Source organism: Hyaena hyaena, unplaced genomic scaffold, assembly GCF_003009895.1.
Source record: "Hyaena hyaena isolate Hyena2069 unplaced genomic scaffold, ASM300989v1 scaffold_628, whole genome shotgun sequence".
Taxonomy (NCBI): Eukaryota; Metazoa; Chordata; class Mammalia; order Carnivora; family Hyaenidae; genus Hyaena; species Hyaena hyaena.
In genome coordinates, this window is record NW_024081261.1 from 379,305 (window position 1) to 392,962 (window position 13,658).

The 13,658-nt window shown below is 40.5% G+C and overlaps 1 protein-coding gene across 10 annotated transcripts in view; it reads right to left on the minus strand.

The window, feature by feature from the left end:
* The window catches only part of MFF (mitochondrial fission factor), a 35,463-nt gene that overhangs the window by 1,788 nt on the left and 20,017 nt on the right, over positions 1 to 13,658 (minus strand). For 6 of the 10 annotated variants that reach the window (XR_005532779.1, XM_039257607.1, XM_039257609.1 and 3 more), the window contains 4 exons: positions 9,585 to 9,743; positions 6,153 to 6,185; positions 4,562 to 4,621; positions 1,514 to 1,598 (listed from right to left, as the gene is read on the minus strand). Coding sequence is in view for 9 of the 10 variants with exons in the window: in XM_039257607.1 (XP_039113538.1) it covers positions 1,514 to 1,598; positions 4,562 to 4,621; positions 6,153 to 6,185; positions 9,585 to 9,743 (337 nt within the window). In the remaining variant the exon portion in view is untranslated. The remainder of the gene's footprint in view (positions 1 to 1,513; positions 1,599 to 4,561; positions 4,622 to 6,152; positions 6,186 to 9,584; positions 9,744 to 13,658) is intronic. The other 4 variants (XM_039257603.1, XM_039257605.1, XM_039257604.1 and 1 more) reach the window with 4 other exon arrangements.

Below are 13,658 nucleotides of genomic sequence, written 5' to 3' on the forward strand. Positions count from 1 at the left end.
CTTAGCATCTTGAGGACTGAGAACTCCAAACTGGGGGGCGGGTGCCGGCAATGGGCGTCGACGGACAGCGGTGCAGAGAACCATTTTCACAACCTGGAAAGGGACCTCACTTTTTAATCAGTGCTGAGCAACCGTTTCACTCTTAGGGCCAGTAAATAAAAATAAATAAATGAATACATAAAGTGCTTAAAGTTAATTACCTTTCCCCAACCACTCGCAATGAGAGGGGCTTATCTGGTCCCACGGTTTGCTCTGTTTGTCCGCTAAATGACTCATTTTATGGTCAATGAAAAAAAGCGGGCATTGATCTTGAGTCGTTACAGTATTTTTATCTGGGCCCATGTGAGCAGCAGCAACAGCAAGGCTGCTTCTTAATATTGAGAGGGGATGACATTTTCTATCTTGAAGCCAGGCAGCCCATGAGCTCCCCGTCCCTGGATGAGAGGGAGCGCAGGCTGGTGGGTGTCCAAGTGGGCAACGGGGCGAAGGGGCTTCCCCTGCTGCCAGGGTCACACAAGTGAATTCTGCAGAATCTTCTCATGATACGGTGCTTGCGACTGCTCTCAGAAACTCGGCTTCCCACCTGGCTTCCTACTACTTTTGAATTCTCACGGGACGCGGGTGACCTGCTTACCACGACCCTATCTTTGTCTTCTACGAGTTCAGCCTCTAAGCTAAGGACCGAATGGATGCTGTTAAAACTCTGAAGCTCCTGTTATAGTCTCAGAAAGCAAGGTTGTTGGCGTGACTGTGAATTCAATGACAAAATGCCACGGAAACTCCCTTGCTTGTATAAACAAATATACGTGACAGCTTCTGATACGGCATCCATTTTTTAAATAAGTGAGACGCGAGATAAAAAAGCAGTATTTGTTTCATATTCTCCTTATATTAAATCTTTAAAATGATAACGATTCTTACACTAAAATATTTAGTTTCTTGATCTTAGAAATACTTTATTTCATTCATGTCTCCTCTACATCTATTCGGCACAGACACAATTTCAACACTGACCACGCCTTCTCCACGTGTGTGTCTGAGTCTAGAGGAGGCGGGACTGTGTACCGGAAATGTGCAAATGCCCTGTAGCTCTGTGCTAGGACTCGAGACAGAACACGAGAAATGCGTTTACAGACACGCCGTGCAGACGGGAAGCAGTGATTTCCAGAATGGAACTCCCAAACGTCATAACACACATCCCCAGAGTGGCTGTTCCACGTTTCAGAAAGTCAAACCAGATGGCTACACTGGTTTGTAAAATGCCAAGAGTTTGTGTTAGTGGCCAGAATTGTACTAATCCATTTTGGTAACACCATTCTACGCTGGTTAAAATGGGTAAATGGTGGTTTAACCTATCTTGAATCCAAATGGAAAAGTCAATTGTGGCTTATTAAAAACAGCTTAAGAAATAAAATTTCACAGGAGCGAACACGATAAAATGTTAAGAAAAATGATCATTGACATTTTGTATGGATGTAATTTAAGGTTCTGTCTTGTCTGGTACATTAAATACCTGTCGTCTTAACGAAGCTGCATCTACAACAGTCATGTCGTCCGAAGTTCCCTCAATCGTTGCATCTATATGTGACAGGCCATGCCTAGCAGGTGAGAGATAAAAATGCAGTTTAGTGTTAGAGGAGAACTAAGGTTCTGGGCAAGTCACATCACGTGTTGGGCAACGCTCAAAGAACTGATCAGAAGACTGACATGTAACTATAGGAATTACTACAACATTTTACCATCTGAATTGGTGCTAACAAAGGAAAGCAGAGGAAAACGCGAACCCATTTTGAGCAATGATTTAAGAGCTGCCCCTCTGGGCTGCCACAATGCGTAATTCTTCCACAAACTTCTGTCCAGATGCGGTTCCTCAGGAGTCCCTGCTGAGGTTTGCTGGCAGGGAACACACAGTAAACTAACTCTAGCTAAAAAAAAATAACAGACTTTTTTTTTTTTTTTTTGTATTTCTTCTCCTCTGCTCATTGCCTCTTCTCTTGACATTTCTACTCTCTACTTATTTCCAGTTACCTGTTCTCTACTGTGTCTCCCACGGACACAATTATAAAATCGCCTGAGGACATCCTGTCACTACACTCAGATCCAGAACTGGCTCAAAGATAAGTCCTTAAGAGGCTGTGTATAAAATAATACTGGAAAGCCACGAAGAACCACCCCAGGGAAAGCACATTAAAAGATACCTCTTTTGCAAACAGGGTTATTTCTAAAAGAGCACTGAGTTTTAAATGCCTGGCAGTAAACCTCTGAGAAGCAAATACACACAAATGCTATGCTTCCCCTTTGCCTGGATTTCCACTTCTTAAGCTTATTTTAATTTACAGCTTAACTGAGATATAATTTACATACCATACAATTCACCTCACATGTTTATAGCCTCACTATTTTAATCCTGGGTGGCTATTTCACTAAAATGGCATAGTAACTTTCCTGAATTGAGCAGAAGATAAATAAATTGAATTAAAGTCACTCCTCTGTCGTCCAGAGAGAGTTGGCACATGGATCACACTATTCTAATCTTTGAAGCAAGTCCCCGTTACAAAAAGCTCATTACCGCACGAAAGGGCATGAAGAGAATTATAGTTTTCATCTGGACACGTTAAAGACAAGTCTATTCAGAAAATCCTGTTTCATACGCTGTTGAAAATAATCCACAAATAATTTAATAAAGTATGTGGAGCAGGAGTCTTTATTTTATAATCATTCATTGTGTTCCCAGCCAGGGTCGTCATTCTGAACACGGCTGATAACTATACATGTGGCAGTTTCGATGGCTGATGGTGCGTACCGACTCTAGATAACCTAGAACAATCTCTACATGTTCCTTTTATCACTAAATGAACTTGCTTTCTCATTTCACACTCCTTTCTTCATTGAAAAGGAGATATACACCCATACTGAGAGTAACTGCATCTGAGAAGTAAGCTTCTATGTGAGTAGAACTATGGGTTTATAAACATCTGACTTCATTATTCTTTTGAGCATTAAGACAGAATTATTATACGACTGGAGGGAAAAACAGGGGTTGAAGATCCATTTTCTCTATGCTTCAAAATAAAACTTTTCTTCGGGGCACCTGGGTGGCTGAGTCAGTTAAGCATCTGACTTCGGCTCAGGTATGATCTCATGGTTCATGAGTTTGAGCCCCGTGTCGGGCTTTGTGCTGACAGCTCAGAGCCTGGAGCCTGCTTTGGATTCTGTGTCTCCCTCTCTTTGCCCTTCCCCTGCTCTCTGTTTCTCTCAAAAATACATAAACATTAAAAAAATTTTTTAACTGGAGGAAAAAAAAGAAGCAATGGCTTCAAAGTTAAAGGAACCCCAGACTGAACACAGAGAATGAAGTATAAGTGACAGGAATTACTCATTTAAATCCTGCATTAAATAAGGTGTTAAACACCTGGAAAGGAAATCTTCATTTGTAAAGAAATCTAAGGGTCTGCCAAAAGGCTTTGCCTACATAATCCAACTTACAACAGAAAAAAGCATGTTCTATTTATCAGAAGTTCTATTTATCAGAACTAAAAACTCTGTAAGAAATGTTAAGTCAGCTCACAGCCTGAAAGTTCTTTCGTGGAAAGAGGAAACGATCACAAACTAAAGATATACAAGGGAACACAAAGGATAGTAAATATACAAGGTAGTTACCTTACAATGGGCTGAACTGATAGTGTGAAAGAAACCAGTGAGCAGAGGGGAAGGGACCACTAAGGACACACTCTTCAATTTCTCTAACCTGAATTCAGCACTATTAAGAAACTGATGTTTCCCTCTTCCCTTGCCTAAAAATCAACATGTCAGATTCCTCTCATCATAGAAATAATGCTGACAGTTTTAACTCTACTGCCACGGGCAATACATTTCTGCTTAAAATGAGCAAAATTAGCTCCGAAAAAGTTACACTGAATGATATCAGTGAATACCAACCAATTTTCTTGTCCCCAGAAGCTGGGAAATGGGGATTTGGGCACTTCAGAACCTTAAGCGTTCGTACGTGCCATTCTGTCTGTGCTTGTGCACGACAGGAAGAAATAATTACTCAGGCTAAGCATGTCTAATGACAGAAACTCCTCAAACTAAATTCCTTTCTAAACGCTTAACTGTCTAGATTGTCAATGCTGATCTCCCCCAATTTAAGACGATGCCTTATACACAGGTTTATCTGTGCACGGAAAGGGCCACTCCAGACAGTTAACTAAAAAGGGAAATGGGAGACAGAACCTCAGGCAACAATGAAAATGAGGCACATAAAACCAGACTTCAGACGACTTGTTCTGTGTTTCAGTATGATCGTCAATAAGCTACTGAGACTGTATTTAAATAAACTAATCTCAGATGTGCACATGGTACCTTAGCTGCCAAGCACTTTTCTTCCTCCTCCGGGAGGCAAATGTCCTGAATGATTGTAGACTCAGTGTTCTCAGAGAGAAGCCAGCGTGTACCCAGAGAGGAAACCCAGAGAAGTTCAAGCTAAAGGCGTGGCTACTACATGCAAAAAACAAATTCAGTCAAGTGCTTAGCCTGATAATTACGAAGTCTCGAAATTTACCTGACGTTGTCATGATGAGGATTAGAAGTGGCGGCGGCGGACCCACCACGCAACACAGGTCTAAGGCAGGTTTTTGCGGGAGAAGGCACAAGACAGAATCAGGAGACAGAGGAAGTGACAAAATAAAAGCAAAAACAAGACAAAAAAATGTCAAATAGGATTATATTGTATGTTGCGATACAATATAATATCTTTCAAATACTTTAAAAATCTTTGTACCACATGCCCTCCATTTTGATTTTCACAAATGTAATGTTTCACCGCAGGTTAAGAAAGTGAAGGAGTCGGGCATGACGAGAGAGCACCCACATAAAATAATTTTAATATTTTAATTTATGGTGCTTATATTTTAATTTATGAAATTCAAGAGAGAGGACAACTCGGTCTAAGAAGTGTAATTTCTCTTTTCTCGTTGGAAAGAAAAGATCACCAGCAGCCTGGCAAGCGTGTGGAGAACGGGCTGGTAGCGCCTGCGTGACCATGGCTGCCTGCGTGGTGTCGCAGCCCAAGCAACTGTCGTTTCCCACGGCTCCTGGCCCCCCGCCCCCCGCCCCCGCCTCACTCAGTGGACTCACGCCCCGTATCTTACTGGAGTTGCATCTCATTCAAACCTCGGTTCCCAGATGCAAAACTGCAAGCCTAGGCTCTGGAGCTGAGGCCATCAGAGGGCGTCTCTGCGGGATGTGCTGTGGCACAGAGATACCGCCCAATGGTGGGTCCTCTGGAGGCACAACCAGCGGCGACACCCAGGGCAGCTGGGAATCAGAGGACACGGGAAACTGGGAAACTTGGTGGGGACTGTCGTCAGCCTCGGGACGTACTTTGGACAGTTAGTTCTCTCCTGAGCTGGGCAGTAACCTTTCTAATACAGTTCATTTTTCAAATTCAGAAGACAAAAACTCTCTGTGGTTTCTGGTCAATTCCCCCAAAAAGCAGCCGCCAGTATGTACTAACCAGAGGAAGGAGGCTGAGCTATGGGGTACAGAGAAGGATTTTAAGAATTAAAATTACCTTCTATTTTAAGTGTCTCATTTGTCTAAGTACTGATCAGGTGCTGCCTGAATTTATGTATCAAGGCGACACTTTATTATAGTAAGCCTTTCATATCTAAAGAACTAGGTTTTAAAACTTTGGTCCTGTTGTAAAACTTTGGCTGCAATACGAATCGCTATTTTCTGTCCAGTTAATTTACACAAGACAATTTTCATGTTTAGCTTGTACGTTTCCTAAAGGCACTGCCGGTGCTTAAAGAAATTTCGGGAGCCTACAGGATAAGGGGTTCCATCTCGGGGAGATGGTAGACTTCTACTGTGCTGGCTAAAGAACAGTAGAAAGCACGTATGCCTGAAGCAGGTTTATGAATCATCCTGTTCTGCTCCTATGATTATTCTGTGGCATTAGGGAAACGTCCTCCACTGCAATACACGCTCATCTGAGAATGGTTACGTCAGGGAAGCCACTGCTGGGTTGCTACTTAAAGCTTTTATTCAAAAATTCACAGTAGTACGTTTCAATTTGGACCTGCCATGGCCACCATGAGCCACCAGAGAGTTCCCTCCTGTAATGCAGAGCCAGAAAATAGTACAGTTACCTTTCACAACGTATTTCATTTTGTCTTCTCACACTGGCAATTGACACATATAATATAAAAGTAAATTAGACAGGTATTTGGCAAAGTTAGAAACTTCATTCAAGTACCAGTTTCTACCATAAGTATGACTTAATACATTAAAAGAAATCTTTTTAAGCCCGACAACATGTTCAACAATACTATTTTGTAACTAAAGAGGCAAAGGGGAAGGAGAGCCAAGGCTCCCCAACTTCTAGCATTAACTTGTATATTGACATTTTTGAGTAAATGAATGGTCTGATTTAATAAAACATGTTTCTTTTGTAAAAAAAAAAAAAAAAAAGGTAACTGCTGCAGTAAATAAACAGTAATATATTTATAGGCATACTTGCAAAAATACAAATACAAATTAAAACACACTGGTTTCATGTTCTATTTGCTCAAAGCCAATATAATCTCAAGGAAAACTGTATAAAAACGATCAAGCCCCTTCTAAAAATAAGCCTTAAGCACGGTAAGCATGACTAATGATATTTAAATTAATGTTCTTACCGGAGAATTAATGTTTCTTTTTTTAAATGTAACTATTGTGCAATGAGGGACGGAACACGAAGCTTTGGCAAAGCTCAGGAGACACAGGTGTTAGACCAGCGAAGGACTAAACCAGAAGAGCGTTTTAAGTCCAAAGAACACACCTATCTCAGGTGTTTGGGTAACTTTCTGATACATCAATTTTCCAAATGCATAGTACTGACCCATGTGTATCAAGGATTTGACTTTGTCTTCATGCTGAGCTTGGTTTTAAATCAAATGAGTTCTCATCAGATGAGAAAACACAAACATAGCACATAAACCTTCCCATAGTGTTCCTTAGAGTGTAACCGAAAATGGTTCTTCCAGGAAGCAACTGTGAATCTGCATTGGCTTACTGATGATAAGGCAGGCAGGAAATTCCTTTCTCTCTTTCTTTCTGCTAAATAGTTCTAGCTTAATTTAAGAGTACATATGGTGAGGGCATAAGACCAGAGACAGCATATTACATGAGCATAACCACCAAAGAGTAATAAAATAGAAAGGAGAAAATGATGTACAGAGCAAGGAACATAAAGGCACTTACAACTTTATAAGCAGTATTATTGTAATAATCATGCAAGTAGGACATTATCCAAATTTCACATTCCTACTTTTTATATCTGCAAAATCATGCCAGATAGTTCTCTTGTAGAAATAAAAACTGATTTGGTACTTACAATTCTGATTAAATCTTGTTCAACTTTTAGATCATAAGAGATTGAAATGCAATTTAAAAACAAAGACAAGGGAAAAAACACCCTTTCAATAATGGAAGTATCCAATAAGACTAATAAGAATCTAACCCTCCAGGCTCCAAGGTAACTACTAATGGTATGTATCTGGGAACAAAAAATTATTAATACAATTACTTTATGAATTTTTAAAATCTCATTTAAGTGAATAAGATAATTCCTTTCCAGAAACAATGGATTTTAAAGCTATCAATTTATTATAATTAAAACACTAATGACCAGAACTGCACTTAGGGCTCAATACAGTTTTTTGTAACAAAAGAATACAAAGTAAATTCTACATTAGTTAAGATTTCTGATTTTGTATTTTTGAACTTGAGGCAAAATTCTTTTCCATTATGGGCAAGGACTGCTTTGTGAAGTCACAATTATTTAATCTATGTAGGATTTATAAATATCTTCCTCATTCAGCTACTTGCCTTGTTAATAGCATTTGATATGATATAATTTGACCTTATAATCTGGTCTCTTCTAAGGACCTACTGTATTTAAAAAGTGAAAGAGGATACCTGGTGAAGAATAAATCTATTTTAAGGATGGAGGAGAAAACAGGCCTTTCGGAATATCCATTCTTAAATGCCAGATACTTTATACTCAATACCTTTTGAAGGATTTACCACGATACTAAATAAAGGATTTGAGGCCATTATTACTTATATCTTAAATAAAGATGGTGGTGGTAGGGGAAAAGTCCTCACAAAAATCTAGAAAATTCCATAATACTATTGTTGCCCTGCCCCCCCCCCCTTTTTTTTTTAATAGATGAAGATAATGAGGCCCAGAGAAGCTGAACAATTTGCCCAAGGCCACCAAGCAGCTAGCTATTCAGTGGGGTGGGTCAACACTGAACCTGGCTGGCCCCCTCAATCCATGCATTTTCTTCTGAACTGTGCTCCAAACAGTCTAAGACAGCTCTCTAAACCTTTGGAGAGAGGGATGTAGATGTATACGCATACACACACAAACATACATATACATGAATATACATGTCCATACATGTATGTATGTATAATTTTCCCCTGCTATGGGCTTTCTCTTTTAAGCTCTTTCTGGTGCAGCTTTAAGCCCCTGGGCCCAAATGTATACGGCTACATTAACCCGGGGCAGGCTTAGACACACCAGTCGATGGTATGGACAAGTGCTCTTGAAGTATAGTAAAACCCGAGTCTTGCGTCAGCATCAGAAGCAGTCCACAAGAACGTCTGTTTGGAGTGAGCCATAAGACATGTCAGTTCCTAAGGTAAGAAACAAGGTTTACTGGAAGGTCCAGCTTGATTTGCCGGGAAGTCTTCAAAAGTCAACCGTCTACTAAAACGTCCATGAAAGTTTGAACAGTGACTCACAGAGTCACTCGGTAAAATGCTTGCAGTTGAAAGGAAATGGACTATACCTCTCTCACACTGTGCCAAAAAGCTCCCCAAATGTTGTCTTTTAAAAATACTATGACGTAAAGAAGCAAGGGCAAAAACTATCTGAAATAATGGCAAGAAAAAATCAGTACGAGCAAGCCTAAGTGTACTGCTTATGATTTTCCTTGGAGATGTTCGAAAGTGAGAAACCTTATCAATACTGAAAAATATCACTATTATCAAAAAGACAACAGCATTTGGGGTGTTCAACATAGGCCCAGTAATCCCTAGCTAAAAGGAAAGCAAAAACGTATCCTAAAGGCTACACTGCTACTGTCTGGTCAGATTGGCTTCAGTAACCCAACCATATTAGTCTCATAAATGAGTCAATCAAAAGACTTACTGAAGAAAATCGGCATCCTACACTCCACCCACCAGCGTCACCAGTATGCCTCAGCCTGGTCCCGGGGAGTCAAGTACTTAAAACAGGTCAACAGAGCCTTGGGGAAAAAAAATCATTATACTTCCTGTTTCTAGTTACTAACTGAACCCTCTCCCTGAGTGAAGAGAAGCTAACAGCATCTTGTGAAATGTGAATTTTGGACAATCATTTCAATCGAAAAGAAAGCAAAGCAAGTTGTTTTAAAACCACTGCATCTTAGAAAGAGACGAAGGTGCAAACACAAAAGGAAGACACCACAGTCCACTAACAAGGAGCCAAAAAAAAAAAAAGAAAAAAAAAGCAATACAGCCGGCGAGAGTCACGGATGGCCAGTCACCTGCGATTTTCATCCAGCACATCCAAGATCTGCTGGTAAGCCCTACGAGTGGAAGACTGGATAAGCGACAAAATGCCTCGAGCAGAGGAAAGATTAGCTCCATCTTCAGGTAACGTTTGGGGAAGACAGGCCCGGACCTGCTGGGGCGTCGGTGTCACACTGTTTATGCGAGCACAGCAAGTGAAGAGAAAAACACGCAGGTCAGACTCTCATAACACTTCAGCTGATCAGTTTCCCCAAACACTTAGCAGCTTAAACATTATCTTAGTTTTCTCGTCCCTTTCCCCCCTCCCCTTCCCCCCCCCCAGGGAAACCGTCAGACGAGTTTATAAACATATTAAATTGTTTTCAAAAAACCAGCTGCCATGCCACGTCTGTGACCGTGGAGCCTTACACATCGAACTGAACAAACTGAATACGGGGGACAGCTGTGCAGCGGGAAGAGGGAGCCACGGCGAGCAGCGTGTTCAACGCCGAGCTTTGGAGAAGCAGCATTCCTTAGTCGCTGTTACGTATTCCCGTCCAGCAAGTCAAACACCTAACAACCAGCACCGCCCTGTGACTTAGGGGTGGTGAGAAGATTAGGACACACAGTTCGGGTACACAGGTGTCAGGGCTCAAACCCACGAATTGAGAGTCATCCCCTGAAAACGCCAGTCCAAATCTTTCGCAGGGACAACGAAGTGAACTAAACTGGTGCGTAAACTAAAGAGGAATTAAAAGTTTCAGAAGGCGGTAACAAACGCATTTTGATAGCTTCATTATATTAAACATTCTATGAAAGCACGTGTTCTCTAGCTCAATGACTAAAACATGAAACGACTCCTGATTCTGTGCAGAGTGAACAGAGAGGAAAGACGGTTCTTAAATGACCCGGATGGATGTGAAGCTACCATTTCTGGGCTCCCGGGTGACGATAATCTTCCTCCTTCCTTCAGGTGTAAGCTGAGTCACAATTTCTTTGGCTCCACTACCAGGGCTTCTTAAAAGTGGAACGTATTTGAAGGAAGTCATTTTACGGTCCTAGCATTGAGTCCTGAGCTTGGCGTATTTTCAGAGAGCTGTTTAATGTTGGGGCGTGATCAGCTGTGTGAGGTATTCAAGTGACACCAGGACTTGGCATCTGGTTTGTTACGTGAAGAGGCTCTGCTGCGACCAAAGGGCTGTGACCCTGGGGTGTGGGCTCAATGCTTTTTCTCAGCGTCAGGGCAAAACACCTTGGGCTAAACCTCACCCTGGTGTATTTCATCCAAAAGAATGAAACGGGGAGCAGACAGTAAACAAGTGAAAGGAGAAAAATCTTTTATTTTGACTTCTGTTCTCTTTTCTAACTTAACATGCATTTTGTTTGGAAATCACAGCATAAGTGGGACAATTGTTAAAAGGACCAACATGTAACATTATCCCCAGAGTCCCTAGAACATTAAAAGCCTTGAAAACAGGGGCGTCTGGGTGGCTCAGTTGGTTAGGTGTCTGACTCTTGATCTTGGCTCAGGTCATGACCTCACAGGTTCGTGAGTTCGAGCCCCGCATCGGGCTCTGTGCTGGCAGCATGAAGCCTGCTGGGGACAAACTCTCTCTCTCTGCCCCTCCCCCTGCTTGTGCACTTTCTCTCAAAAATAATCAACTTAAAAAAATAAGAACTTTATTAAAAACAAAATCCACACTTTTGTGAATAACTTTGAATGTCTTAGTGACCCAAAGCAAAAACTATTACAAATATGAAAACCATGTTTTCCAAAGACTACTTAGAAGAGAAAGATCTAAGCCAAATCGAGGCATATTGAGAAATGAATCTATCAGGGCTGATTCGCTATGGGAATCTGGCCTAATGCTGCCAAGATAAGAGCAAATTTTCAGGTGCAGGCTCATGGACGACTGCCCTGAACATCTGTCCTGAGATTCTGGACTATATATAATAAGCCAACTTTACCAACGGACCCATGGTCCTTGGCAAAACCCATATTGAGCATCCAAGAAGAATAAGAAAAAAAAAGGAGTATTATCTGCGATACAAAGTCTAGGTACTGGCTTTGTCCTCAGAGTTCTCTTTAGGGAGCACAGGGAAAACCAGAAGTTCTCGCTGTTTGTGAGACAGCAGACTGAATTCCTGTCAGAAAAGTGTCACCAGTGGCAGGAATAAAAATGGCCAGTTATGCGTTACCAGAAACAAACAATCCACCTTGTACTCTTCCTGCCAACAAACTTGGCCAAATTTATGTAGGCGAGCTGTGAAAGGCTGATCAGCTCCGTATTTTCATGTAATTAAGGTTTCCGTCTTAGCATTTCAGGGCTTAAACACTTCACATATCATTCTGTATTAGTAAATAAGTCAGCTACACACTCATGTGTTAAAATCTGTAATAATCACTATTTAGAACTGTAATCCTAGAGCAATAAGGTCAATAAACTAAAAGCAAATCCATGAAAATAGTATGATGGATTTTTTTTTTTGTTCACTGAAAATTAAAGAAGGGCTACTTCCTTTGAGAGAAAGAAGTTTGTCAGGAGCAAATAACAGGCACTGTTTGTGTAAAGTTCTACATGGACAAGCGTCTCCTGTTCATACACAGGAGATGAGGTGGTAAATTATAAAGGAGCCAAGCGTAAACTAATTTCAGGATAACTGCAAAGAATTCTTAGCAGGGAATGGACAGAAGGCTGAGTTCTGAAACCATCTAGGGGCACCTGGGTGGCTCAGGCAGTTAAGTATCCACTCTTGGATTGCGGCTCAGGTCATGATCGCACGGTTCGTGGGATCAAGCCCTGCATCGGGCTCTGCACGGACGGAGCAGGGCCTGCTTGGGATTCTCTCTCTGTCCTTAAATCCCTGCTCACATACAAGTGCACAACGCTCTCTCTCAAAATAAATATATGATAAATATACTTTAAAATTTTAATGAAAAAGTCTGTAAGATCTCTTCTAAGATTCTATGCATGATAATATGAAAATTGGAATGTGATCAAAAATGAAAAAAACTTACATGATCCTTAACTGTAACTTAATAGGAAAGAATATTTTATGGAGAAAAAGAAGAAATTAAGTCTTTATCGATAGTAGTAAAGATATTTATTTTATCAAAGACCAACATCAAAGGCATATTTGGACTTCTGGTTGTTTAAAAGAAATTAAAGTTTCAGAGATTAGTAAGAAATTTAGCTCTTCAGTATTTATATGGTAATCCTTTAAAACAGAATAGGAACTATTTTTAAAAGTGTTATATGTACAGATATGTATATGGCAGTACATGTATAGATGAAATGCCCTTGATTGTTAACATTTATTTCCATCTACAGCTGCACCAAATGAGGAAGTCACAAAATGACCAAAGTTAACCTTAATTAGAAGCAATGGACACTTCAGCAATGTTTTCTTTTTTAAAGATTCAAGCAGCCCTGCAAGTTATTCTGTTTTTGTTTTATAAATAAATAAATTTAAGAACAAAAAAGAGTTTTATAAATAAATAAAATTAAGAACAAAAAAGGCCCACTTTAGCAATCAGCCTGATGCTGGCTAGCATGTCCACCAACTGGCACCAGCTGTGGGGGAAATAGTGCTTTTACGATGTTTCTGTCTGCTCTGCCTGCTCATCCACCCAACCAAGGTGTGGTGGCTTTTTGTTTTGACGAGTGAACTACCATGAAAGCAAAAGAGTAAACATATTGCCAAGGCACTGGGATTACTTCAGCAAATGTTATCTTATTAGTAATTTAATAAAATTGTACGTTGATAATAAACTGATTCCTAGCAACGTTATAAAACAGCAAAGTCTTGACTTTTTTTATAAAAGATTAGGAAATTTTGAAGAAAGCTCTGATGTTTACGATACAACTTCATCAGGAATAGCTCTACCTCAAGCCTATATGAAATCTTACTACATGAAGGTGAAGTAAACAACACTAGCCAATGTCAGAACCAAAATTTAAATGCAAATTTACTTGGCAAAACCATGTCATTATGACGAGATTAAGGCCAAAGCCAAGTACCTCTTTCGGATTTTCACAGGAATAACATTTCTCAAACTGTGAGGGTAACCTCTTTGGTGAGGCTCCAACCTCTTCCAGAAAACAGTA